A 26,897-nucleotide genomic window follows, 5' to 3' on the forward strand; every position below is an offset into this window, starting at 1 on the left:
GGATTCTCGGCCAAGGCTGCATCTGGACTGGCCTGGAACTCTGATACAAACCCGCTAGAAAAGACTTTGAATAGTGTCAAAATAGATCGTTGCAACACGCTATTGAGATCTAGAACTCTTCCATCCCCTTTCGGCTCTCGCGGAAATCTCAAGCCGTAAAAGCTTGACGATGACTTCACGCCCTTCCATATAACCAACTACTGCTTTCTTCCGTCACGCCTCAATCTCAGCACTCGGCACCACCACCCTCTTCACCTCGCTCTCCCTCACCCTCGTCCTCTGCTCAAAACCATACGCCAATCCCAGCAGATCCTCCTCGGCCCACCTCCTCCCCAGAAAGCTCATCCCGTACGGAACCCCCGGACCCGTCTCCACCAGCCCGTTCGCCTCGTGCACCGGCTCCGTCTCCTTTAGATGGCCCATCGGCACCGTGATCCCCGGGCATCCAACCACGGCGGCCCACATCGGCGCCATGATGGACGGCATGGCCACGGCGACGAGACTGTGCTGGTCCAGCAAGGCCGGTAGACCGCCCGGCCCGCCGAGTTGCTGCATACGGTCGTATTTCTCCTTGAACTCTGGAGAGGTGTTGTCCCACTTTTGCTCGTCTAGGATTCTGTCCCAGATGCCCGTGTCTCGCTCGGGGTATGATTCCAGGGGATGCCTCTGCGTTTGCTCGCGCACATCCTCGAGGGTGTGGATGTTGTTTGGGTTTGTGACAAGCTGAGAGAGGTATGATGCCAGGTTGACGCGGAAATCGGCTCCCATGAGGGGCATTTCGAGATCCCGGATATCCTTTGTAGCTGAGGCGTAATCAGCCTCGACGAGGACCGCACCAGCTGCCTCGAGAATGGAAAGAGCCTGCTTAAAGCCTTCTACTTCAGAGGCGTAGTGCGGCTTCTTCTCCAGGCCCTCCTGGATGGCCTTCCAGGGAATGCCAATGCGAGCCCCCTTGAGAGTGTCCCTGCACGCAGCGACGTAGTCTGGAATGCGTGGGATCTCAGCCGTGTACTTGTCACGATGGTCCTCCCCAACAATGACCTGCAGCAAATACGCCGCGTCCTTAACCGTCCTTGCCATCGGCCCAACCGTATCCTGATGCTCCGAAACAGGAATGACCAGATCCCTCGACGTCAATCCCACCGTCGGCTTCACTCCCACAACGCTGCTGCGCTGAGCTGGACAAATGATGGATCCATCCGTCTCGGTGCCCAGCGCCGCCCACGCAAGGCCCAAGTCGGCCGCCACGCCGCTGCCGCTGGAACTGCCCGAGGCATCCTGGTTGGGGTGGTAGGCGGCGTGCGTCTGGCCCCCGTTGGCGGACCAGCCGTTGATGTTGAAGTCGCGGGCGCGGAAGTTTGCCCATTGCGACATGTTGGCCTTGCCGAGGATGATTGCGCCGGCGTGGCGGAGTTTCTGGACGACAAAGGCGTCGCGAGGGACTGTGGCGCCGATGAGGAGGTGTGAACCGGCTGTTTGTAAAGAAACCAAGCTTGTGAGAAAAAGAAGTAGTTGTGTTATGAAAAGTAGTGAAGAGGGAACAAACCAGTCGTGCCCATCTTGTCTTTGGTGGCAATGTTGTTCTTCACCAGGATGGGTATTCCATGAAGAGGGCTGTATTTGTGAACTTGTGAGCATGTGGGAGATGTATGATTCTTTGGTGTTTGACCTACCCTCGGACTGAGCCTGATGCTCTCTCATCGTCGAGAGCTTTCGCAATGGCGAGTGCATCGGGGTTGGTTTCGACGACGGCGTGGACCGTCTCGTTGACTTGATCGATGCGTGCGAGATAGGCCTGCAGTATTTCAGCAAAATACTCTGCTTATTGGAATAAGTGAGGAACACCGACCTTGGTCAGCTGAACGCTGGTAAAGCGATTCTTCTCCAGGCCCTCAAGCAGCTGGTCCAGCGTGGCGTTGAGCAGGCCCGGCCTACAGAATTGATACGTGGTTAGACAGTGCCATCATCATCGTCTCTTGTAGTGGTGCAACATACAGATGGCCTCGCACTGATTGCAAGTCTCCCATTTTGATAGATTACAACCTATTCTTCTCGCGATATTGCAAAATACCACTCCTCTCCTCTTCTTCAAGATATTCTCCAAGGTGGGCTGCTCTCCAGTCCAAATTGCGGGGCAGAACCAGACAAAAGTGCCTGCGAAAACGAAACGAAGCCCGTTGCTGACACGTTCTCGCCGCAGTGAAATCGTTGGCCCGCTTGTAGTAGCGCGAGTCTAGCAAGTTATGGCAATTTGTTTTGAGGTCACGAAGATGAGGAGTCGTTCTATATTGCCTGGTCGTCGGTGAGTGAGTAACAATGATCGGTGAGTGAGTAATAGGGACTTGCATCTACACACCACGTAGTGCCCATGTGGACAAAATCTAGATCATGTGCAAGGGGGACACAAAAGCATCGCATTGCATAAAAAACAATCGAAAAATCACTGCTGCCGTCTATATCATCCATCTATAGAATAAAGAAGTAATCCACAAACAAACAAATTCACTTCCGTCACTGCCCTCCCTCAACTTCCCTCACCCACTCATGTACCTTTTTCGCAACCAGCCAACTCGTATCTAACACCTCTCACGTCAGTATCAACAACTCTCATCAACAACCTTTAACATGCATAGAAAGAACTGGAAGAAATGGTAAAAAATCAAGGCACTCACGCTCCCTCACACAAAACGCATGCGGAATATCCCCCTCATCAACCAAAATCCGCGTATGTCCCTTCTCCCTCCTCCTCCTCTCAATAAACGCATCCCGCAGATGATTCGCAACCCAATGGTCATTCTTACCATAAAAGATGAAAAACTTGGGTATCTTTGCTTCCGCTTCTCCCTCCCCTGAGCTTCTGCCCTCACCCTCAGTCGCCTCCCACAACTCCTCCTCCCACCTCTCCTCACAAATCGTCCTCATCTCCGAAGCCCCCAAAAGAATCGCCTGCCAAACTCCATCACGACTCTTCAACCATCGCGCCGTCGCCTCCGCCGTCTGCGCCGTAAAGCCCATCACATTCGTCACGATCCACAGCACACACACATACGGAATACACCCAAGAATGAACTTTGCTATCCGATGCGCATTCTTCTCCACGACGGGCATCTTCGTCAAGAGCGTGGCTCTCCTCCCGCTCGGCGAGCTCGCAATGTGCGTCAACGTCGGGAACAACAAAAACCCATGCCGCAGATTCAAATGCGGCGCTCGCGATTCCTTCATATGCCGATGCATAATCTCAACCGAAATGTACGCGCCCACCGAATGCCCCATCAACACCACAAAGTCATACGGCCGCGACCCCTTCCCCTGCTCGCCCAGCGCCCCAGCATCGTCCGGAATGACGCTCCTCGCAGCAACGTCCTCATAAATCCCCTCAATCTGGCCATCTAAATCCCAAGGCTGGTTGGTCTCGCTAAACGGCTCATGATCATCATCGCTAAAGCCCAGCAAGTTCCGCCCATAGATATCGTATGCCGTTCCGCCTGAGCCCTCGTCTGCGGCGTCCAGCATGCCGCGGAGACATTCTAGAAAGGTGACGTAGAAGTTGACGAGGCCTGGGTTGCCGCAGATGAAGTAGATGAGGGCGTGTTTCTGGTACGGCTGGGCGCCGCGCTGCCGCGGCTTGGCAAGCAGCGAGATCACGGGCGACATGATTGAGGGTGTTTCGAGATAGGTTATAATAGTTTCATTAGCTCTGGTTGGATTCTTAATTGGATTGCTGCTGCTGCTGCTGCTGCTGCTGATGGTGATGATGCATGTCAATGCCGATAACTGATACCCACTGCAATGATAAACTAAACTGTGGGTCGCAGCCGAGGCTGTGATCCGTCCCATCGATCGCCGGGTTTCTAGATACATGTACCGTAATGCTGAATCTCATAACTCTGCAAGGCTTTAACCAATTATATCGGACGAGAATTTTAACAATTGATTTCTGTTATCACGCCACATCCATCCAATTGCCAGAGCATCTTCACGCAACTTCAACAAAATGGCTACAACATCATCTTACAGACTTCATCAACGCCAAGCGTCTCATCTCAATCCATAACACCGCTACCATTAATGCTACACAGATACAAATAATCTCACAAACTGCCTGCCTGCCTATTCAAAAATGGAAAAAATCTCAATTCTCCCCCACAGTATACTTCTTCCTCACCTCCACAAGCCCAACCGCCGCCTTCGAAATAACCGCCCACTTGGGCATATACTGATACAGCTCACGCAGCACCGGAATCGTCTTCTCGTCATTCATGTCGCTGTACGCGCACTTCACCGTCACATCAAACGCCTTGGGGTCAGTCTCGCGAATATCCCGCGTCAGCTGCAGCTCGACATCCCACTCCCCGTCCCACTCTCGCCTGAAGAGAGTAATGCTCTTCATCCCGTTTTGCGGGCTGGACCCGAAACGCTCGTCCAGAGGAAGGCCCTTTGCTAGCTTGAAGCCGTATACAGGCCGAGAAAGCTCAAGGATACACACCTTGGAGTCTATTGCATTGATTTGGAGATTGGCAGTTCTTCCGTCAGATGATAAGGAGCTTCCTACCGTGATCAAGTCCGCTGGCTTCGTGCCGTTAACGAGATGCGGCGAGAGCGATGATGATACGGGATACTTGCAGGCGATGAGGCCAGCCCTCGACGACTTCTCACTACAGTTGACGTGTTGAGCAGCTGATGGAATAGATGAAACGACTGCCTCAACGTATTCCGGAAGCCCAGACAGCGAGACGATATCCGTTCCAGCATCTACATCAATGACTTCTTGGAAATACAACTTGTATCGGTAGTTGGTAGAAAAGGGAAAAGCAACGAGGTTATAGATAAACGTGGCAATAAAGACCACCAAGAGAAAGAGCGGCACATGGCGAGTGATGCGATGCATAAACGGCGTCAGGGGAAGCAAGATGAGAATCGTCATGATTCCAATTCCCATCAAAGGAGCCAAAAGACCACCGCCGTCGGCACCAGTCATGTTCATCGACGAAGTCTGTATCAGTCCCAAGTTGCCTACGATGATGACATGGACAGGAGCAAGGAGCAGGAGCTGGATAAACCAAGTCCAGGTGGGAAGTCGTCCAGACCACGCCTGTTCGTGTTCATACGGAGGATAGCTCTTCACGGGCGCGGGAGCTGGCTCCTCATCTGCTTGTGCTGTTCGCCGGTATGTGCTCGCAAAGGTCGTTTGCTCAGCCGACCCATAGCCCGGCTCTCCAGCTCTGAGAGGTGTTGTCTCCGTAGCACTCTCGGCTGCGTACTCCTGATCTTCCTCTTCGTCTTCATCGCCCGTAATGGTGTTGTCGGAGCTAGTAATTCGGACATGCTCCGGAGCTGGGTCGTCCTGGTAGCGGTTGGCGAATTCATGCTTTCCAGGCAGCGTAAATAGTTCCAGCAATGAGATGAAGAGCGCCAAAAAGATGGCCGAATGGAAAAACGCCGCAAAGTAGAGGCCACCAAGGTGGATGCGGTCCTCGACCAAGGCCGCAAAGACTTGAAGGACCCAAGACAGGATGAATAACCAGACGAGCGCAAATCCGCGATGGAGAGCGGTTGGCCTGACAAAGTTGGCGCCTCTCATGATGAGCCAGAAGCTAAAATAGAAGAGGGACACCGTCATAGCCCAGCTGCCGATGTGTTAGCTGAGTAAAAAGTAGTAAGAGGTGCTAGTAAAACTTACACTGCGTATCCGCTGCTGTAGACAATGAGAGGATTGACCTTGGCAACAAGTAAAATCGACGCTATCGTCAGGCCAATAGCAAAAATCAGCGCCAAGGGGTATCGGAAGAAGCCTCGCCAGCCATTGATTGCAACCGGCTCGTCATGAATCTCGGAATGCCTCCAAATGTCCATGGCAAAATAGTAATACTTGTCCTGGCGGACGAGCAGATACGTTACAATAGACAGGACCACGGGCGTCACGATGAGCAGCGTCAGCGACCACGCAAACAGCCCTCTAAGGGGGAACGTAAGCCATCCACTGCCATACCAATCAAAGTAGACACCCTCGGTGGGCTTGCCGTTCTGGACCAAACTATCATCACCATCTGCACGATCGCCATTAAAGACTGTTCCAGTAACCTCGGAGAGCCTCTCTGTAGATGCCAACGCGGCAGATAGCATGTGCCAAATGCTGCGGACAGAGGTGTGGCGCGTATCGTCGTCCTCGGTGTGGTAGCGCGAGCGAGGCTCATAAAAGGCAATATCCAGCCCTCGCTGTCCGAATGCCGGAGCGAATACCTCGAAATCGGTGCCGCTCTTGATGACTCCTCGCTCAAAGGCGTTTGCCGCAACAACGGAGCCAAACGGATGGGGGCTCTTGGCATAGGCCTCGGCAGCTTGAAGATCGGTGGTTCGGAAGAGCACCGCTCGGCCTCCAGCGCCGGCTCCTTCCAGGTTGACAAACGTGTGGCAAAACTTGAGAAGCGGGCTATAGCCAAAGGCGCGAGCGCCGAGGAGGCCATCCTCTTCCGCATTGTTGAAGAGGAGGACGATGCCATGCTTCGGCTGGTGGCCCTCGGTGGTGAAGTAGCTGAGCAGCTGCAGCAGACTTACGCACGACATGCCATCATCAGTCGCACCATAACCCGTCGAGACACTGAGAATACGTTAGCCAATTCGTAAATTGCCTCAAACGGCTGCTGGCTTGGACCTACGAATCGAAATGGCAATTGACGAGAACGCCTCCGGGGTTGTATTGCGCGTTATTCGGAGATTTCCACCACTCGCCCTCGGGATCATCTTGGCCATGGATATATACATAGAAGTTGTCGCCCTCAAAGTAGTACCCCGACCACGTCTGCGTGCCGCTCTTGGCGCTCTGAAGAAGCGAGTCGACCGTCCAAGTCACATTGGAAGTGTGGTCGTCGAAAAGGGTAGCACCTCGCGGTCGCTTGGCCCTCAACTTGGAATCATCGTCATTCGTAGACGTATATCGTTCGATACTATTTTCAGAATTAGTACATCCAGTACTTAGATAGATCCCCCGATGAACAAACCTGGGGTTCCATATCACTCCACCAGTTGTATCGGTCTTGTAGCCAACATCATTCCGGTCCAAGATCGCTTTCGAACGTTCAATCAAATACTGGCGGACGTCTGCGTTTGCCTTGCTATTGAACGGATGGTACTGCTTCGTAATGACCTGCAGATCGTCCCATGCTTCGCTCAAGTTCAAGCCCTGCTTGCCAAGAGAATGCGCCGACGGCGCAGGCGGCACCGTCTCGTGAACGTAAATTAGCGGTATCGTGACGGCGAGATAGATGGCGGTCGTCCAGAAGGTAACCGGCCCCGGCCGGAAGCCAAATGGATTCGGGAGCCTCATCTTGGCTTTGCGACCAAGAATCAACCAACGGCTTCAGCTGGCGAGCGGCGCTCTGGTCATGGGCCGGATCGAGATGAGCGCGAGGAGCAAGGATGAGCTGGTGGCGAGAGGGAGCCAGAATCGCGATATCAATATCGGCTCCTAAGACGTGAGAACAGTCCTGCTTATGCTTGCATGCGTTACTTCTCGGCAAGCGCCTGACAAGACGCTCAGCTTAGGAAAACAAAAAGCAGGAAGGGAGAAGCAGAAGAAAAGGAAAGGAAAAAGACCGGCACCGCGGCGAAGCAACAGGCCGGGATTATAGCTAGAACGCAGGATGCAAGACGCGCCTGCCGATGCGATAAGGCAAGGTACGGGCTATCAAGCCTGCTGCAGCTGCGCCTAGACACAGCTCTGCCAGCCAGCTCCTTACAAAAGTCCCCATCGGCCCGCTACAGCTCCCCATCGGCGGCTCCTTGGCAGCTGCGGTGCGGCCGCTGACGTCAAAGGCTAGCGGCGGCAAAGGCCTGTCAGCTCGCTCCAACCCCGCTATATGGGATTGCGCTAACCGGACCAAGTATTTGGGTTGGCTCAACTTTGGCTTAATGGCTCGGATGGAAAGAACATGGTGGTTCTCATCGTGTTATCGTTGTTTTTCATCTTCTGTTGTATATAGTATTCAGCTCTTAAGCTGCCAATTTCCCCTGGTTATGCCTTGATGGCCCTGAGCTGAAACCGTCAGCTGCGAGTCTTCGGCTTACATCTACGAGCTGCTCAGCCAGCCATATTCTTCGCCTTTTTCTTCTAGGCAGGATGGATGTATTATTACGGTCGACAGTAGGTACAAGGGGGGGTATCATTTCGTAGTACGTATCCAATGGATGCCTATGGAGGGTATACACGAGGCTCAGGGCCTGTACCACTAGTCAGAAAACTCCTCAGTGGGAGGCTCTCTGCCAAAGGGGTGATTGAACTTAAGGAGTCCATTCAGTCCGCCAACCCAAGGATCATCATCCTCGGTGCGTATCACGCACGGCACTCCGCCATGCCATTCCTCGCCGGGGCCCGCTCGACCTACAAACTCGCCCTCGACGTGGATCTCCGATCCGGGCAAGACGCCGGCGCACCGTCTGCCGTCGATGCTAAGGTCCAGCTCGCGGCCTCTGTTCTTTGGACTCATCCGCAGCGTAACTTTGGTGTCCAGAGGAAGCACCAGCGATCGGAAACTGAGGCTGCAGGGGCTGATGGGCGTGATGAGCAGCGACTTGACCAGGGGATGCACAATCGGACCTCCGGCACTCAAGCTATAAGCGGTTGAGCCGGTTGGTGTGCTGATGAGGATGCCGTCCGCCGTTGTTTCTGTGAGGAAATGACCATTCTGATAAATGTCGATGATGGCAAGGTGCGGGTGAGAGCCGCGGTGCACGGAGATTTCGTTGATGGCGCGCAGCGGAGGCGAGATCTCCTTTGGACTGGCGATGCCCGACTTGGGCTGGCTGGCCAGCGTGTTGGAGACTTCGTGATTGATGTTGTTGCCCGCCCGGTCAAAGATGTCGGCCTTGATCCGGTGCCGCAGCAAAACCCGTGATGCTCTGTTGATTCCCTGACTCTTGCCCTTGACTCGCTCCCATCCCTCGCCAGACGCCGCATTCGCGCCAATGCCATCGTCGTTCTCGTTCCCCCGCGGCACGGCAGCATTGCGCCCCGCGCTGACGTCGCTGCCGCTCATGTACATCTCCCTCCACGCCTTTTTATGCTCTGCAAAGTTCCATTCCCCCAGAAAGCCCAGCGTGCCCATGCTGAAGGCCAAGATGGGCGGCACCGACCCGTGCAGCTTGAACAGGCTCGCGGCGCGCAAGACCGTCCCGTCGCCGCCAAACGTCGCAATCGCATCGATCTTGTCGGCGATGCTCGTGCCGTTGTCGACGACAAAGATGGGGAAGTCGAGCTGCTGCTGGATCGGCACCGCGACGCGCCCCTCTATGACGATGTTGACTTCGGGGTAGTCGCTGCGGATGTGCCGCGCAAACGAAACCACCGACTCGGTGACCTCGGGCGAGTAGAGCTTCTGCACCAGCAGCAGGTTACGCGGCGGCCGCGGCCAGTTGAGCGACAGCAGCGACGAGCCCGGCTTGGAGACTTGCAGGTATCGCGGGTGCGTGCGCTCCGGCAGCTCGGCCACGCTGCGCGACTCGGCCAGCTTCAGCGGGTGCAGGACGGAGAAGCATCGACGGTTGGGAGGCAGCAGCGTCTGGCGCCGATGCGGCCGGGCTTGGGCGATTCTGCGCCATGGCTCCCGGAGAGCTCGAATATGCGTGGCCATGGCTGTTTAGGCGCAGGCGGCGCTCATCGTGTTTTGCCTCTGCTGTTTGTGTTTGTTGTTGATCTACCTCGGCGTGGGATCATGAGTCATGAGTCGAGTTCTTGTCGAAGCCATGATGCTGGAGCAAGCTGCTGTGGAAAGCTGTGTTAGCGTCATAGCAGACAGAAATAGTTTGGCCGGCAGCTAAAAATCGGCGGGACTTGTCATGTGGGTTTACTGCTGTAATAGGCCCATCAATCCCGCTATTTAACCATATCTAGTAATAGCAGCTTAGCTTTATGATGAAAACAGGACTACACATTAACTGGAGCACATTGTGTCTCTAAAGAGGTTCAATCTTTGATTAAATAGGTACTACTGTAGATGTTATAATGATGCGTATCAAGTACCTATATCAGGGTTACAAAACCGAAAGCAGTTTACGTAGTACCTACCTGAGGTACAGATAGGTGAATACATGCACAAATGCAGAGCTCTTCATCATCTCATAAGCCACCAACAATCAAAATGATGTCTATTACAAGGAAACTGTCTAAAAAGATTCTCAACAACAAATGAAAATCTACAGTCTCTATATAAACACATAATATGCTTTTTCGCTCAAACAGTCTAACATGAGGTGAAGAAATGAAACCTCTATCCCCTGTCTATCCACCCTCTCTCCTCCAAGTATTATCAACAATCAGTCGCGTACCATACTTCCCGCTGTAAATCTCCCATAAAACTCAAATGCCTATACCAATAAACTCCTCTCAAACAAGTCTATCCACCTAAATCACCATGACTGCATCTCGTGTCCAAATTCTCGGCGTCCCCTCAGACACTCTCCTGAATACCGGCCTCAATCATCGTGCGCTCCGTCTTCATCAACAGCCGTCGAAGCTTGTTCATGGCTTTCTCATCATTGAGCATATTAGCAACTTGAACGCTGGCAGAGAGGATCCTGAGAACGGTTCGGTCATCCCTCGGGGGCTCCGGATGCCTGAGCACCTCGTCTACTCCCAAAGAGGCGTGCAGAACCGCCCTGAAGTGAGCAGCCAAATCACTGTCCAATGCCTCGAGAGGGATTTGCTGCTCTGCGATGAGGAATTTGAGTAAAAATACAAACTCGACCCATCCGCAATCGGGAGCTCTCTTGCGCCCAAGGTTTCGCGCGAAGAACGGCCGTTCCCGAGGCTCCATGCCCTGAATGACGGTGTTGGGCAACTGATGCCTGTTGCAGAACTCGAGTGCGCACTTTGAGAGGTGGCGGCTGGCCTGTCTCAAGACCTTTCTCTGCTTTCTCCTTGAAAGGCTGGTTGGAAGAAGCGGAAGCTCTACTCGGTTCAAAGCCGCATTTTTTGCGGGTGGACCACCAATGAGAATCCCATTGACAGGCAACGGTGTCGATGCACGGTGAGTGTTTTGAATGATTTCGGTGCACTGAATTATCTGAAAGGAGCCTTCAAGTGTGTCTGCAGCTGGGAAGCTTGGGGGTCTAGTTGCAAGAGGACTGAGAATGGAAGGATCTTGACCATGGATACGTGCGTCCATGATGGGATTTCCGGGGAAGATTCGGTGCCCATATGAATTGATCGGATCATTATCGATCGTGATTGGCCAGCCGTAAGAAGGGGTCGTCGCGGGAGGTGACCTTTCAAGTATTTCGAGAGGAATGTCACAAGACTGCCCGTATCGGTTGTTGACAAGAGGTGCGAAGCTGTCCTGGCTACTATTGCCTCCAGCCCCTTGAAATGCCCTGAGAAGAAAAGCATATGTTAGTGCTTCCAGCCATAATATATCCTACATTAACAGTCTCACTCACCGGGAGCCGTTATGCCCATGCCCTTCTACACAGTCGATTCTGGATGGCGTGCTATCGAATTCGTTAGTATGCCTTCAATAGTAGTTAAAGACAAGGCGGATCATACTCGTGGAATCTGTTGTTCTGATTACGGAATTTCAAGCGATAGCGTGTCGAGAGTTTTAGAATTGGCGGCAACAAAAGGCTGCGGACTCCCATCTGAACATAGCTCCATCCTCCAGCACACTTTGCACGCAGTTTGCGCAACCAAGCGGGCCGTCGCTGCTCCTCCACCCTGATCCGCGACCAAGGTTGGGAAAAGTAGGTCATGAGCACCCTAAAGACTGGTCCCTGAGCTTGTATGGGCCGCTGAATATATTCGAGGTTCAAGAACAGTTCTGGCCTGACATTGGGAATGGACACTGTATCTGCGATTTGCTGGAGAACTAGGTGTAGTGGCATCACGTATAGCTCCTGAAAGCGATTGGTCGCGACAACATATCCGCAAGGTTGACCTGTGATGGTGTCGATAACAAGAGACCCGCTGTCTCCCATGCGTATATCTCCAGCAGCTGCATGGTAGTCAGCATCAATTTTTTTATAGATGAAGATGGAGGCGAATTCATACTCAGCCCTGTAACGGTAACAGTCCAAACTTCACACAGGGGGCTATCGCTACCGGAATTGGTGATAAAGGTGAGTGATCTGCGAATCATGCCGTGTAGCGAGCCCCGTGGTGTCATGATTTGTACCGCACGCTTTTCGTCAGCCAAAGCAAACACTTGGCGTGCGCCATCCGCTGCTGTTCTTCCATGGCTTGGGTTGATTTCTACCAAAGTCCAGTCCAAGTTGGGAGTATTAGACTGGCCCAGTCGGCCCCAGGCTCGGATCGGCGATATAACTTGTGTCCCAGGACGTTGCCAATAGCCGTCGCCATCTCCTTTCGGCAGCTTCGAAGGCACAATGGCTTCAGTTACGGCTTTTTCGAGCTGCTTGAGTTCGTTCATATCGTACTCCACATCTGCCAAGACGCATGTTGCTTGGGACTCACTTGGCGTAGACGGCGAACCAGATGTACCCTTCTTGATACTCTTTACGCTACCGAGGCCAATTCTTTTCAGAGCGTGGGCAGGCGTCAGCGCAAAGATTGTATCATCGGTGTTGGAAAACCGGATGCCGCACGTAATGGTGCTGATATTATCGCACGTGTTGCCTGAAGCAAGAACAGCACTGGGAAGATAGGGGCTCCTGATGCAGATGTTGAAACTGTCGGAAGGGGACGCAAGATATTCAAACGTGGGCCTGAGAGAGAGATAAATTTGAAACCGAGTCGTTGAGTGAAGCTCATACTGGTCCCTGAAATGTGGTTGCGTCAATGTCTTGAGGATGGCAAGGCCAGTGTTTGGATCATCGCACGGATGTGCGATAATAATCGACGGTTCGGCAGTTAACCTATGGCCGCCGCACATCTTCAGCTGAAACTCTGTCCGAGTTGAATGCTCAAGAGATATCTCAAGATGTTTGTGAAGATGTTGCTGGAAAATCTCCACAAGGATGGCGAATTGCTGCCGATGCTCTGAGCTGATGTATTCATCTGCGTGGGGAAACACGTATGTTGCTAGCTTGATGCCGACGATCCTTTCAGCGTCATGGAAACTCAACAACGACGCTTCCACGGGCTCAGCCTGCATGATGCTGGCGGGTACGCCTTCACGGCGGAATTGTCTCCAGGGGCTCACGACGCCTACTGAGATGCTAGATATTGTCGGGGCCTTTGTGTTGCCAAAGCTGTGTAGACGGCGAGCTAGGTCTCAGTCTTGTTTTCCAATCTTGCTCGAGAAAATTGGCACTGAACGGTTTATCAAATGTCTACTTGGTCTCAGTTATTATAGTGGCTCAATAAGCACCCCTTTGGTCCTTGCAGTCGAATCCATAGGCACTGCTTACCACAACAGACATGAGAACTGAACGTCTTGGAATGCAAATTTAGCGGCAGACCATCTCCAACAGCATTTGGACGAACTCTAGGGACATGATCAATAAAATAGAAAGTTGTAATATGCCGAAACTATTTTTCCAGGCCATCCCTATACCAGGTCGATCTACGGGAAACTGATACGAAATTCTGGCAAGCTGTTTGCTCGCGTCTCGCCGCAGCTTTGCTTGCTTTGGTTATCTCGCCAGCCCTCGATGCTACTTTTCGCTTTATAACAGGTCTACTGGTCCAAGTGTAGAGTGTTGGTGGCTGCACTGCAGAGATGGATGTGCGCCGGCTTGTTATAATTCTGTAGGTTGAGGTCACGGTGGCTTATCACCGACAAACAAGAAACGACAGACTTTTTTTTGCAGTCACTTTATTGATAGTAGTCATGATTTGGCAATGGCGCAAAGGCAATCCATTGCGAGACAGCGCCTCGCCTGTTCTAGGCGCTGGCATCTCCGATTTGGGCTTCGAGCATTATGTTTGCTCTTTGTTCGATCCACTTTCAGTCCTCCGTTAATTAGCCCCCGAGGGCACTGGCATTACCGACTTGGCAGAAAGTATCCGTGAGATTGACAGAGTTGTTGCATGCAGTCTTCCGGCCAATATATTGTGAGGCGACTTCTGCTAGTCGAGTCAGCCACGTTCCGGTCTGGATCAGCCCCTTTTACCGATCACCTCGTGCCGGTATGCTCAGGCACTGATTAAGGACCCAGCAGCAAAATACGGGGGGGAAATCGGAAGGATACCTTCTCGGGTAGTCTACCTAGAGGTAAGAAGCGGCAAGATGCATCGCGCAGCTAGATTCAGAGTTGATTCTTGTTTGCTGAATGGCGTCTCATCGAATATGAAGTTGAAAAGGAGCCCATTTCTCGACATGTAGGTACCATATCAGTTTCTCATAAGCTCTTCCAAACTTATTCCTCAGTTGAACCGCTGAAAGGTTTGGCGCTTCTCATACTACTCGAGAATAAAGGTGGCCTTCTAGCGGCAGAGGGAACCCCTGTGGCTTTCATTTCCAAATGCAAACTTTGACACCTTCAGTAAGTAGCTCTGGGTGCCTATCTCATGGCTTGCATTCGGTGCAGCCCAGATGGAATCCTGATGAAGTCGACGAGACGTATTTGGCCGAATGATATCCCTCATTTCACCTTGAATGGGGTCAAGTTACTCCTTTGTAAGTAATAGGTGCAGCTACCCGTCAGGGGCCCAGTCCAACTTGCATGTAGTTTGTCGGTTCCCCGTAGCGCTGAACAAGATGTCGATCAAACTGGGCCAAAACTCACACGGGCCGTACCGCTTGGGCAATTGGTAGCAGTAGATGACGGATTCGTCGCCAATCGCCGCCGGGTGTCATGTTGTGCACTCCGACCCAGGAGATTAGAAGCTCTGCCGCGAGTCATCTACACGTTGGTTGGCTGCAAACAAGTGTCATTTCGTGGCTAAAAGGCATGGGCTGAGTGCCCTGTCCATCGTAGCTCTGGTGCGTCGCATTTTGAGCCACTGGTTATCTTCCATTCAGTGATGGGAGACCATGCAGCTTTTGATGACTTTGGTAACTGCACCTGCATGTGGCTGATTTACGGATTGCTCCATCTCGGGAGCGCTCCGGTCTCCACCGCCTGCTGCTTCTGGTAGGCGGGGTAGCTTGCCAGGTACCTGTAGCGGTGCATTGATGCACCAGCGTATACGAGATGTGACTCGGGCGGATGACCCTGATCAGCGGCACAATCAAGTCACCTTTGAAGATTCGAGACAGGTTTCGTGTCTGATAGAGCATGGCCGCAGAGCAGAGTATGTATTGCATGGATAAAGGCGGAACAATACCAGGTACGCTATCCGACGGCCTTGTTTGAGTCCAAGCCACTGTGGGAGAACGAGAGAAGAGAGCGCACGACTCGCACCATTTGTCCGGCAGACTGGCCGCGTTCAGTCACCGCCCTGGCACATGCAGATTAGGCATTCAGTAACACTCATCGATAACGCAAATCCACTCCACCATCACTCCGCTCCACCACTCTAATGGCACAGCTTCTGTTGACAGCGACTCACGGGCTTTGGAGAAGCCCGAAGCCTGCGCCAACCGCCCCCACAGCCAAACTTGGCTCTGGCTAGCTCCGGGGCTCCAGGGCTCCAGGGCTCCAGGGCTGAGCGGCGCTGCGGCTGCTGCTCTGAGAGAGCTAGAGCGCTACACTCAGGTGACAAAAGTCTGCGCCACTAGAGACCCCACTAGTACACAACAACAAACCACCAAAAATAACACCCAATCTTTAAACAGCAATTGCATAACAACAAGATGTCAGAAACGCGTGCTTTTGGTACTGAAATAAGCGCCAATCGTCAAAGAAATAGGGAATTTAATTTGGAGCAGAGAGGAGCTATGTGCGAGGCGGTATCGCGCGGCGACTCGTACCTACGCGTTGCGGCTGATTTTCACACAACGCGCTCGACTGTACGGGCAATTTATCGGCGCTGGCTGGAAGACGGCACCGTGCGAAGGAAGCCTCGTTCAGGGCGGCCGAGGAAGCTTACAGAGGCAGAGATTTGATATATTACTATTTTATTAAAAAGAGATCGCAAAATAACGTGGCTAGCGCTCTGCGGCGCGGTAGACAGTCGTGTGAACCCTAGGACAATCCGTCGCGCTTTACAGCGCGAATACAAGCGCAAATGGAAGTCTGCCCAGCGGATTGAGATAACAGAAGAAACAGCAGAAGCCAGGCTATCATTCTGTTGCGATTGGGAAGGAAAAGAGCAAGAATTAGTTGAGGTATAAGCGTTTGAAGTTAGACTAGTGGTCGAGGCTAACACACGCGATAGGCACTCTTCTCAGACGAAGCCACAGCGCAAAATAAACCTGATAATAGACGAGGATGGGTATTCCGGGCGCCCGGCGAGAGGTTTGACAGGGAAATAGTTAACGTTACAATTCATGGGAAGGTACAGATCTCCCTTATGGTCTGGGGAGGCATTTGGAGAGGTGGTCGCACCCCCTTGGTCATTATGGAACGCGATCCCGACGCCCCGAGGCAAGGATACTCTTCACGAAGCTATCAAAACGCATTATCAGAGGGCCTTCTTCCTATATACGATGGCACACGTTTATTCCAGCAGGATAACGCAAGAATTCACAATTTTGGTGGCACGCCGGAATGGCTTTAATTACACAGTATCGAGTACATCGACTGGCCGCCTCACAGCCCGGATCTCAATCCCATTGAGCATATTTGGAGTGCCTTAAAGAAGAAGCTATCACAGATCTGCCCAGAGCTCCGAGATCTAAGGCGTAACCGTACAGACATTGCGTTGTTGAAGCAAAAGATAAAGGAGGCTTGGGACCTAATAGACCAGGAATTGATAGATACACTTGTGGAGTCAATGCCCCGCCGCCTCGCGGCAGTGCGCGCAGCCCAGGGATATTATACACGATATTAATCTCTAGAAGCAGGGCTTTCTAATGATATAAAGAGATCACATTTTTCTATTAAATTCATTGTGTTATTTGCGTTTGAAGTTATCGTGCAGGTTAGGTGGTGTGGGATATCTTGTAGCGCGGGGTCACTAGTGGCGCAGACTTTTGTCACATAAGTGTAACTCCATGCCAGACAGCTCTAGGTAGCTAGGCAGCCGCAGGGAGCGAATAAGCAGCCGCAGCGCGAGGCCCTCGTGCGTCATCATGTGCTGCTCCCAGCCGTCGCCGACCATACCTTCACCTTTCTGCACCGTCTGCCTGACCTCGAATCTGCAGCAGAAGCGAAGCTGTTGAGCACGCGCCTGGCAAAGGCGACACCGAAGCTTGTGAGCACAGAGCTGGGGAGACAATCGTGGACAATCCGCACCTGACCCGACGCCCGGCATCTCAGCTGCCCTGTTCTGGCCTCGTCCCGCCAGGCCTGATTGAAGCTGCCGATTCGCATCTGTGTCATATCCTATTAGAGACGGCGGTGCCTGGCCGACCACGCTGTCTGACTCTGCCTTTCTGTCTCGTCGAATAGCTGGCGCGAGGCTACCTGGCTATAACCACCGAGAAGCCACATCACCGCCTCACTCTTCCTCCTCCGTTCTTGAGCCTCATGTTGGGGTGCTAGGCTTGGCTTCCGGCTACATATTAGACTCTTCATCTGTATACTGCAGAATTTGATCATCGCAAGAAACCGCGGCTCGGCCATGGCTCGTAACAAGGATACCGACGGGTCCGAGACCAACATACCAGCTCCCGCAATCGCCATGGGACTTGGCCAAACATCCAAAAAGGGCTCTGCCAGCCTCAAAGATGCTCACCCATCAGGCAAACGGGGCCATGGTAAGGCCATGCAGATATTGCGAGGGGCGGCTTTTACCATTTACTTCCTGACTTGTTGTGTCACGTACGTTTGCTGTTTGCTTTGCTCCATGCCCCTGCTCCCGGCTTTCCGCAATACACGCCGGGATGAGATGGCGTCTCACTGACACTCTGGTGCCGCAGCATTGTCATTACGCAGCTCCTTGGCTGCTGGCTGTACTTTGTCAACCGCGATTTCTACTATGACTACATGTCAATGACCAAGCGGCTCTTCGCCATTACGACCATTCTGATGACCCAGATCTGGGGTCCGACAACGATCCGGATCAGTGGTGATGAGACGGTAGCGGGAGAAATCCTTCCCACGGAAGGTGGTGGTGTGCAATTCAACTTTCCGGAGCGCATGGTTATGATAGCGAATCATCAGGTAAGATGACCAACCGCCAAGGACAGCAGTGGTTTAGCGGATTCCCACTGCAGCCTGACTCGTTTGCGAGACTGCTTGGTTTCACCCCAACTTTGGCGAGAGCCTGTTTGTCAAAGCTGAGCTAACTGGTGTCGGCAGATTTATACTGATTGGCTGTATCTCTGGTGGTGCGGTTACGTTAATCGGCCTTCTGCGCATGGCCACATATACATTATCCTAAAAGAGTCATTACAGTATATTCCTATTGTTGGCTGGGGCATGAAGTTTTACGGTTTCATCTTCATGTCGAGGAAAATGGCAAAGGATCAGCCCCGGCTTGCCTATCGGCTGGGGAAACTGAAGCAAAGCAAGACTGATCCCAGCGGCAAGACATATCGCGTGCCCATGTGGCTACTCCTGTTTCCTGAAGGCACCAATATTTCTGGAAACGGCCGACGGAAGTCTGCGAGTTGGGCGGACAAGAATGGATGGAAAGATCCCGAGCATATGCTGCTCCCTCGCAGCACCGGTAGCTTCTTCTGCCTAAACGAGCTGAGGGGGACAGTAGACTATGTCTATGACTGCACGGTCGCGTACGAGGGTATTGAGTAAGTGCATGGGCCATCAGAAATCATGATAAGTCAAAGCAGCTACTAATTCGTGGTGAAACAGCCGAGGCAAATATGGCGAGGACATCTTCACTCTGGGTAGCACCTATTTCCAAGGCCGCTCGCCCAAGTCGGTCAACTTTTTCTGGCGCAAGTTCAAAATGTCAGACATACCTCTCGATAACGCCGATGAATTTGATCTCTGGCTGCGCAACGAATGGTACAAGAAAGACGCGCTGATGGAACAGTACCTGACAACCGGACGATTCCCTGCCATGGCTGGATCCAAGGTTGATTTTGTCGAGACCAAGGTCCGTGCGAAGAACCCCTTTGAGATCTTGCAGGTATTCACCATTGTTGGCATTGCCGGCCTTTGCTGGCACAATGTTCAAAGATTTGGTGACGTGGTTGCCAAGCGGTTTGGCTTTGGTGTGTAGAGAGCGGGGGGTGAGGTGCTATTATCTCATGTTTGTTGAGAAACAGGGCTCATACGACGATTTGTCTGCTGAGCCTCATTCGTGGCTGCGTATTCTCTTCATCAGCGTTTTCATAGCATGTTTTTTTTTTTCCTTTGTTTTTTGGAATGGTTCGGTATTTTCTTTTCTTGGATAGTCGATCAGGGCGGGATAACGAGGTGACGAATAGCACAGAATACCAATAAGACTACAGGCGTCCCTTGCTGGTGCGGAGTTTTCGAAACGGTATGTTTGTTTAGATGGGCTTCTTGCATCATCTGCGAGATGGAACTGTACGGGCTGGGGTTCGATTTGGCTTGGTCTAGGTAGACCTTGATTGCTTTGCTTTGCTTAGGTTGTGCTAGATGCGGTTACTTATTACTATTGCAGTATAACCAGAACAGGTATAATCAAGCGTCAATATTGAAACACTTTCTGCTAGGCCCTGCTTCTGCCTTGAGAATTGGAGCTGGCTAAAGAGTAGTCGAGATGGATGAAAGCAAAATGGGCGATGAGAAACATGTACCGAGCCATCAACAGTTGACACAAAGAGACGGTAAGTCTGCAAAGTATGTAGAAATAAGGCCATCAGAGATTGTCAGCAAGACAGTAGCGAATCGGGGGTTTCCCGTGGCGTCTGCATATTCTTGGCATCTCCCACCTCACATGTCATTAGCTTTTGGGATTGAGATTTACTTGCAATATTGAAAAGCTGACAACAGAGTGATCAATCCTGGCCCTTGGAGACCCGGACAGAGCAGGGAAGACATGGGGAGGGTTGCAGTGAGCCTCGGCAAATTTGCAGTCGGATCGACGTCTTATTGGTGGCGGCAAATGGGGAACGCGGGGGGCGCTCGTTTCTTTTCTAGACTCCTTGGTGTTTTTGTTAGTGGTGATTAGACTCTTGGTATTTGCTAGGGGTTGATGATTAGGTCCAAGTACTCCGTATAATGTGGCGTTTTTGTTGGAGAATATGGCTTCAATATTGCAAGAGCCAAGACGACTATTGGGGACTTGCATATGCAGTGTATGCTACGATTTGGAGTAATGGAATGTCTTGCAGGGAGTAATCTGGCATGGCTGTATGGATTTTGAAAGCTGGACAAGGCATTGGGTCTTTAATAGTGTCTGCGCCCTACGCCGTTGATGATAGTATATAAGCCTAGGACTAGCAATTAAAGTAGTTGGCTAGAGTATTTAGAGTTGTTTAGCTTCCATCTTCCCCGCGATTTGAAGATTTTACCGCAACAGGATGGATGTAGCTATTCGCTACGAGACTATGGCGTTGCTAGTCTGTACTGTAATGATGAAAGATTTAACGCAGAGAGCTGGGATGAGAGCGCTGGAAGATAAGGGTGTAATGAGTAAGAGTACATGTAATGCTTATCATGGCAAGGAGCTGTAAGGTCGGAGCGTACCGTATAGTCCAGCAGTCAACTGGTGTCTCTCGCCCAGACATCCGTCCACTCACCGCAATTCCCAACCACCCCTTTCAACTTTTCTACATCTCTCAAAAACTAGGCATCCATCCGGAGAGCTAGTCGGACCCCGAGACTTTGCCACGGCCAAACCTTGTACATGTATATACCGCAATAGCACCACCTCTCTCTGCCTTATGAGTAGATAGCAGCCCCTGGTATAAGCATAAAATAGGCTATATGCCAAGAGAGGGGACTGACTAGACAGCACCTAGAACCCCCCACTGAGTGGATAAAGCAAGCAGCTGGGGAGCAACGGAGGGCAGCCGAAGGCGAAAAAAAAGTCTGGGGAAGATCTCGCTCATTTGGTACTTCAGGTCTTGGCAAAAAGGGCCGATATGGGGCTCGCTTTTGCGGGGGATGGGTTGGAAAGGTGATGGTACTCGTCACTTTTGGTGGCCTTGCATGAATTACAGGGAGGGGAAAAGAGCAAGGATTTCGGCTCTTGGGTCGTTGTTTTTTCGGCTCTTGGGTTTGTTGTGTGTCTAGACTATTGTAAGCAAATCCCATGATGCGGCTTAGACGCTTGGCCAAGATAGCCCGGTCCTTTGGGGTAGCGTCACGATAGGAGCAGAGCTTCCATGTAGAAAAAAAATAGGATTCAAGCGGCGTGATGGGTTAAGAGCTAGGGTAACTCAGGGAGGTCAGTGAGTGGATTTAATCTTGGCGGACAGGATGAAGAAGTGTCTAGGCTACGCTACCTATGTATATATTGACTATGTCGATCCTCAACCTATCTCCCTGTTTTCGAGTTTGCTCCAACGTGTCTCTTAAAATGAGACAGCATCTAAGACTTTTTCCTAAACTTTGACTCTTCTTTTTAGAAAATTGGCGGTAATTTAGCCATCATGAGTAAAGAAGCCCCTCAACTCGAGTCCGAAAAGCAGGACCTCGAGTACAGCCACGTCGACAATCCGATGAAAGACTCTGAGAGCAACAAGCACGATGTCGTGGTCCTCGAAGACGACGACTTTGGCTTCACGCAGGCTGAGCAGCGCAGCATCATCCGCCGCATCGACCGCCGCCTGGTCATTACCGTGGGAGCAATGTATTGTATTAGTCTGATGGACCGGACGAACATGAGTGCTGCCAACATTGCCGGCATGGGCGTTGAGCTGAATCTCATCAACAACCGCTATGTGAGTCTCTATCTATCAATTGATGAAAAGGAAGGGTTTGCATAGCTAATTATATGGAATGCTCTAGAACATTGCCAACCTCGTCTTCTTCACCACCTACGTCGTCTTCCAACCGCCCTCCACGATCCTCATCCGCAAAATCGGCCCTCGACTACATCTGGCCTTTATAACTCTCCTGTGGGGCGGCGTCATGATTGGCATGGGCTTTGTGAAAAACTTTGAGCAGCTGGCAGCCTTGAGAACAGTGCTTGGTGTTCTAGAGGCTGGGTTCTTCCCCAGTTGCGTGTACTTGCTGAGCACATGGTACACACGATGTAAGTGAAAGCACCCATTTATGCTATTTGACACCAGCTAATGTCGTATAACTGTGCAGACGAGGTTGGCAAACGATACTCTGTATTCTACCTCGTAGGCTGCGTCGCCTCTGCCTTTTCCGGCATCTTGGCCTACGGTGTAAGTCACCTCCTCCCAAACGTCTACACATAAATCTCACAACCAACAACAACAGCTCATGCAACTCAACGGCCGCGAAGGCATCTCCGGCTGGCGCTGGATCTTCATCATCGAAGGCACGCTCACCTGCGCCCTCGGCATCGCCGGCTACTGGCTGCTCGTCGACTTCCCCGACTCCACGCGCCTCACATGGAGCTTCCTCGGCCAAAAGGAGCGTGAATGGATCGTGCACCGCATCCAGCGCGACCGCGGCGACACGCAGGTCCCGCCGTTCAACCTGAAGAAGTTCCTGGGCTCCGGCCGGGACTGGAAGGTCTGGGCGTATGCCATGATGTTCTTCAACACCACGACGCTGACGTACGCGCTGGCTTACACGCTGCCCCTGATCCTCACCAAAGAACTGCACTTCTCCGTCGGCGAGTCCCAGTGCCTCGTTGCGCCGCCCTACGCTTTTGCCGGCATCGTCATGTTCGCAGCGGCCTACGCCGGCGACAAACTCCGTGTCCGCGGGCCCATCATCATCTTCAACATGGTGCTCTGCCTCATCGGCCTCCCCATCATGGGCTGGGCGCCCCACGCCGGCGCGCGCTACTTTGGCATCTTCCTCGTCACGGCCGGCGCAAACAGCAACGTGCCGTCCATCATGGCGTTCCAGGCAAACAACGTGCGCGGGCAGTGGAAGCGCGCCTTTTGCAGCGCCACGCTCGTTGGCTTCGGCGGGCTGGGCGGCATTGCGGGCAGTTTGGTGTTTCGGACGCAGGACGCGGCGACGGGGTACAAGCCGGGCATGTACACGTGCATTACGACGGCGTTTCTGAATATCATCTTGGTGGGTTTGACGGGATTGGATTTCAGGAGGTTGAATAGGAAGGCTGATGAGCAGGGAATCGCGCTGGAGGCTCATGATGTAAGTGCTGTTTTCTTCTATTTTCTTGTCAGGTTGTGAGGCAGAGGCTGACTTGAGATGACTAGGAGGACGCGAGTCCCGATTTCCGATACACTTATTAATTTGTTGTTTTACTATATTTGGTGCTCGGATGGGCTCGGATGGAATGTGTCATGACTCTGTTGTTTGTCTGGATGGCTTGGCGGAATCTAGCTATTTACATCTACACATGCCCTGCTAGTGCTATCGCTTAAGGAAACATGAAACTTTGAATCCAGTAAGCCTTGACTCGTTCAGACATCAAGTATCTGAATCAGAGCCTGAAGAGGTACACATGGTGAACCTAGCTGCCGCCCCAAGTGTCATGTCCATGTCATTGCGTAGCTCTCTTGTGATTTCTGCCACTGAATCGGGCACATGTCATCCAGCCAAAAGCTCCTCCTTTGATTTCATGTCTTCACAGATAGCCTCAGCCTCAGAAAGTAGGGATTGCCTAAACGGGAAGCCTAGTCATTTAAACTTAGCAGCAGGACTTCGTACATGCAGGGGGCCTCTTTTCCAGTGTTTGTTCGTTCTTGATTTGGTCCTTAAGATCTACGGATATGGCAGCATCAACCAAATACACTATCGCGTCGCTGTGCTCGTTGGGTGCGTAGTGAGCAGGGCATGCCTTCTAAGCCAAGTGATGCTGCTGCCCTTTTTGTCCATGAAACTCTGTATTGCAAGAGTATCTGTGTTGATATGGCAGATTTTAGATGTCTACCTAAGTCTGTGATTCATTATTTCCTGGCAGTGAGATGTGATCAGCTAGTTTGTGATTATGTTCTTAAAGTTGCTGCAGTGATGATGACACAATGCATTCCATAATCCATCAGCATACAATCTTATAGACAAATACAGTCTATTATTCCCATCGCATCTACATTATCCGCTAGCAAAGCATAACCGTCCAAACAAAAGTGTTTCCCAACTCTTTTATATCAGCCCATACCAATAACAAAAATGTTTCCTGACGACTACTGGCCTATTCTCTTCCTCGGCTCCTCCTCCATCTGCATCGGCATCTTTGCATGTCTCACGTTCACAGTCTTTAGCATCATATTTGAACGCCGGGCTGCAGATGGAGCGACTCGCACAGTCGACGGTGATTCTTCGGTGGAAAGCTACTATACATTTGAACAATCTTTCGACGGGTCGTTCAATGACTATGCCTCAGCAAGTGGACAACAGAGGGCTTCCATCACTCCGAGGAAACCTTTGAAGCAACAGCAAGAGAGGAAATTACGTACGGCCTCTGCGGGGAGAGATTTTCGGTTAAGTCAATCTGGTAGTTAACTAGAAGGTCCGTGGAAGTGATAGAATGCTAACATGTACAGGGCCGTCAACTTGAGAGTCGTATCGATTTGATCAGTCTGTACAGAAGAAGCACAAATATGGGGAGGAAAAATTATAGCTGACACAAAAAACACAAGGTATCTATATCTAATAACCATTTAATCTATGCAATTCAAGCCGAAAACACCTTTTGCACCTTGCCCGTAATTGTACCAATCTTGCCTATTCTCTTCTCCAATGCGTTCTTCAGCGGCGTTCTAGCCTTGATGTAATCTACCAACACTTCATCCAGCGTATCTAATACAACAAAGTCATCTCTCTTTGGCACAATATTGTCTCCACCTGTAGCGACGAAATCCACAGTCACAATGATGTACTTTTTATCAGGGTCGATTCTCTGACCAGAGATCCTCGCATCAACGAGCATGTTCCCGGGGTCTTTTGACGGGTCATATTGAACCTGGAGATTATGCGATACTTGAATCCCAGACGATAGCTTCTCATTGTTGAATTGGTTTACTCCGGATACAGCGCCTTCGAGAATCTTGAGCAGGTCGGCACCCGAGTATGTCAATTTTACAACAGCGTTACTAAATGGGAACGACGTAATAACCTGGCCTCGGGTGATGTTGCCGGCGTCAATGGTTGCCCGAACGCCCTTTGCATTGAAGAATGCAAAGCTTGGCCTCTGCTCCTCTCGTGAGTCTGCGGTGAGATTGTAGACATACTCAAATGCGGCATCGGCCATGACTTCACCCAAGAGGCAGTCGCCGTTCCGACAGGCCGTCTGGTCAAGAGTGTTTTCCGTAGTTCCCACCACCTCGTTGGCATAATCTTCAAATGGGCCTCGCCACGCTGTAATCTTGGCCTGGAGTTCAGGTTCAACCTTGGTCGTGTTGTCCATGTGGATTGGCGCGCCACGGTAGATGAGCGCCTTGCCGTCCTCATCGAAAGAAACGTCGATGGAGCCCAGATATTCCCCCCAGCGATACGACGTGACGATGAAAACTTCATTACCGGCAAGATCTTCCACAACGGTTGGATACTTGCCCTCTGCACCATCCATGTCTCCAAGGAGCGTGTGGCTGTGGCCCCCGATGATGAGAGACAGTCCCTCTGTCTGCGCCGCCAGCTGCTGGTCCACATCGTAGCCAATATGCGTTAAAGCTACAATGCGCTTGATGTTGGTTGTATTGCGAATTTCCCAGATAGCCTTTTGAACCTCTTGAGCGGGGTCAAGAAATTTGGTCAAGGGCCCGACGTGTGAAATCGTGGGTGTAGTCGGCGTCGATGCTCCGATGATAGCCAAGCCATACTCCTTGAAAATGTGATAGTTTTTAATCGTGTCTTTGAGATCAGGATACTCGCTCTTCACATTGCACGACACCACCGGAAATGTCAGATTCTTCAAGAACACTCCTAGCTTCTCGTCTCCACCATCCCACTCATGGTTCCCCAGCGTCATGGCGTCGAATTCGAGATTGTTCATCGTCTCAGCAATCTTCTCTCCGCCGTAAAACGAGTAAAACATGGTGCCCTGGAATTCATCGCCAGCGTTCAGCCACAGATGGTTGGGATGCCGAGCACGCAGCTCGCTGACTTTTGTCTTGATACGGGCGTAGCCACCGAAGCAGCCTTGGCTAGAATCCGTGCAGTCTGTTCCCGCTTTCACATACTGGTCAAGATGAGCGTGAACGTCGTTGACGTGGAAGAAGGCTAATACACAGATATGTCAGTATAATTCATTCTATATGGAAAAAAAAGTAAAAAAGAAGGCCTCACAAATGTTGTAGTGCCCTCCATCGTCGAGAGCTCTCTTAGCCAGCCGCTTGCTATAGAGAACATCGTCTGCAGCCGCATATCCCGCCGCAAGAGCCGACAGTAAGAGAGACGCCTTCATGATGTGTATAATGCTGCTTCCTATTTTCTATGCATTCCCCCTTTCGCAGCTTATCAGGCGTCTCCTCTGTTTATCCCGATGGCAAGCCGCAAAAAGAGAAGCCCACGACAAAGAGCGAATGTGCGCAAAACTCACTTACCAAGCGAGATCTCTCCAGCCTCGACAACAATGAGAATAATGTAAGAGATGGAATAAGAGAGCCATATCTTCTGACCGGTCTTTGGAAGGGCTGGACGGCCACGAGAGGCTTAAAGAATGGGGCTTGTGTCGCCAAAGGTCCACGTGGGTGTGTCACGTCACAGTGCGAAGTACAGTGTCAGCGATAGACTGTGCATGTATTCAGCTGAGACTGATATCAGCAGCGCCACCATCTACACGTATTTTTTGCCTCAACATCATCCAGCAGATATTAGGTAGCTGGAACTAGGTAGATATACAGTATTCAACGATGCATTTGGAACAATAAACGTAATCGGTTGAATAGATGGTGGTAAACCGACACTGTGTCAGATACGAGCAATATACGCATGTCTCGGATTTGCCTTTGCGCCAGCACTAGCAGTCT

The 26,897-nt window shown here is 51.6% G+C and overlaps 8 protein-coding genes across 8 annotated transcripts; 2 read left to right on the forward strand and 6 right to left on the reverse strand.

The window, feature by feature from the left end:
• Positions 1 to 213: 213 nt before the first annotated feature.
• Positions 214 to 2,027, reverse strand: TGAM01_v206179 (amidase; the record flags this gene model as incomplete). Its single annotated transcript, XM_018802570.2, has 5 exons — positions 214 to 1,472; positions 1,547 to 1,614; positions 1,674 to 1,795; positions 1,850 to 1,931; positions 1,996 to 2,027. The coding sequence occupies 5 exons, from the start codon at positions 2,025 to 2,027 to the stop codon at positions 214 to 216; spliced, it is 1,563 nt and encodes a 520-aa protein (XP_018664077.2).
• A 932-nt stretch (positions 2,028 to 2,959) lies between these two features.
• On the reverse strand, positions 2,960 to 3,654 carry TGAM01_v206180 (hypothetical protein; the record flags this gene model as incomplete). Its single annotated transcript, XM_024549813.1, has 2 exons — positions 2,960 to 3,206; positions 3,254 to 3,654. The coding sequence occupies 2 exons, from the start codon at positions 3,652 to 3,654 to the stop codon at positions 2,960 to 2,962; spliced, it is 648 nt and encodes a 215-aa protein (XP_024405475.1).
• A 478-nt stretch (positions 3,655 to 4,132) lies between these two features.
• On the reverse strand, positions 4,133 to 7,324 carry TGAM01_v206181 (hypothetical protein; the record flags this gene model as incomplete). Its single annotated transcript, XM_018802567.1, has 4 exons — positions 4,133 to 5,627; positions 5,681 to 6,598; positions 6,657 to 6,944; positions 6,999 to 7,324. The coding sequence occupies 4 exons, from the start codon at positions 7,322 to 7,324 to the stop codon at positions 4,133 to 4,135; spliced, it is 3,027 nt and encodes a 1,008-aa protein (XP_018664074.1).
• A 901-nt stretch (positions 7,325 to 8,225) lies between these two features.
• Positions 8,226 to 9,626, reverse strand: TGAM01_v206182 (NAD+ kinase; the record flags this gene model as incomplete). The annotated part of the gene is made up of 1 exon (XM_018802566.1): positions 8,226 to 9,626. The coding sequence occupies one exon, from the start codon at positions 9,624 to 9,626 to the stop codon at positions 8,226 to 8,228; it is 1,401 nt and encodes a 466-aa protein (XP_018664073.1).
• Positions 9,627 to 10,442: 816 nt separating this feature from the next.
• TGAM01_v206183 (hypothetical protein) lies at positions 10,443 to 13,100 on the reverse strand (the record flags this gene model as incomplete). The annotated part of the gene is made up of 4 exons (XM_018802565.1): positions 10,443 to 11,364; positions 11,431 to 11,481; positions 11,537 to 11,981; positions 12,038 to 13,100. The coding sequence occupies 4 exons, from the start codon at positions 13,098 to 13,100 to the stop codon at positions 10,443 to 10,445; spliced, it is 2,481 nt and encodes an 826-aa protein (XP_018664072.1).
• A 4,457-nt stretch (positions 13,101 to 17,557) lies between these two features.
• On the forward strand, positions 17,558 to 19,123 carry TGAM01_v206184 (acetyltransferase; the record flags this gene model as incomplete). The annotated part of the gene is made up of 4 exons (XM_018802564.1): positions 17,558 to 17,757; positions 17,856 to 18,099; positions 18,238 to 18,686; positions 18,751 to 19,123. The coding sequence occupies 4 exons, from the start codon at positions 17,558 to 17,560 to the stop codon at positions 19,121 to 19,123; spliced, it is 1,266 nt and encodes a 421-aa protein (XP_018664071.1).
• A 2,344-nt stretch (positions 19,124 to 21,467) lies between these two features.
• On the forward strand, positions 21,468 to 23,219 carry TGAM01_v206185 (hypothetical protein; the record flags this gene model as incomplete). The annotated part of the gene is made up of 5 exons (XM_018802563.1): positions 21,468 to 21,758; positions 21,826 to 22,072; positions 22,132 to 22,211; positions 22,267 to 23,118; positions 23,184 to 23,219. The coding sequence occupies 5 exons, from the start codon at positions 21,468 to 21,470 to the stop codon at positions 23,217 to 23,219; spliced, it is 1,506 nt and encodes a 501-aa protein (XP_018664070.1).
• A 1,385-nt stretch (positions 23,220 to 24,604) lies between these two features.
• TGAM01_v206186 (5'-nucleotidase) lies at positions 24,605 to 26,332 on the reverse strand (the record flags this gene model as incomplete). The annotated part of the gene is made up of 2 exons (XM_018802562.1): positions 24,605 to 26,148; positions 26,215 to 26,332. The coding sequence occupies 2 exons, from the start codon at positions 26,330 to 26,332 to the stop codon at positions 24,605 to 24,607; spliced, it is 1,662 nt and encodes a 553-aa protein (XP_018664069.1).
• Positions 26,333 to 26,897: the final 565 nt, after the last annotated feature.

This window comes from Trichoderma gamsii (assembly GCF_001481775.2).
Source record: "Trichoderma gamsii strain T6085 chromosome Unknown Scaffold_20.2, whole genome shotgun sequence".
Taxonomy (NCBI): Eukaryota; Fungi; Ascomycota; class Sordariomycetes; order Hypocreales; family Hypocreaceae; genus Trichoderma; species Trichoderma gamsii.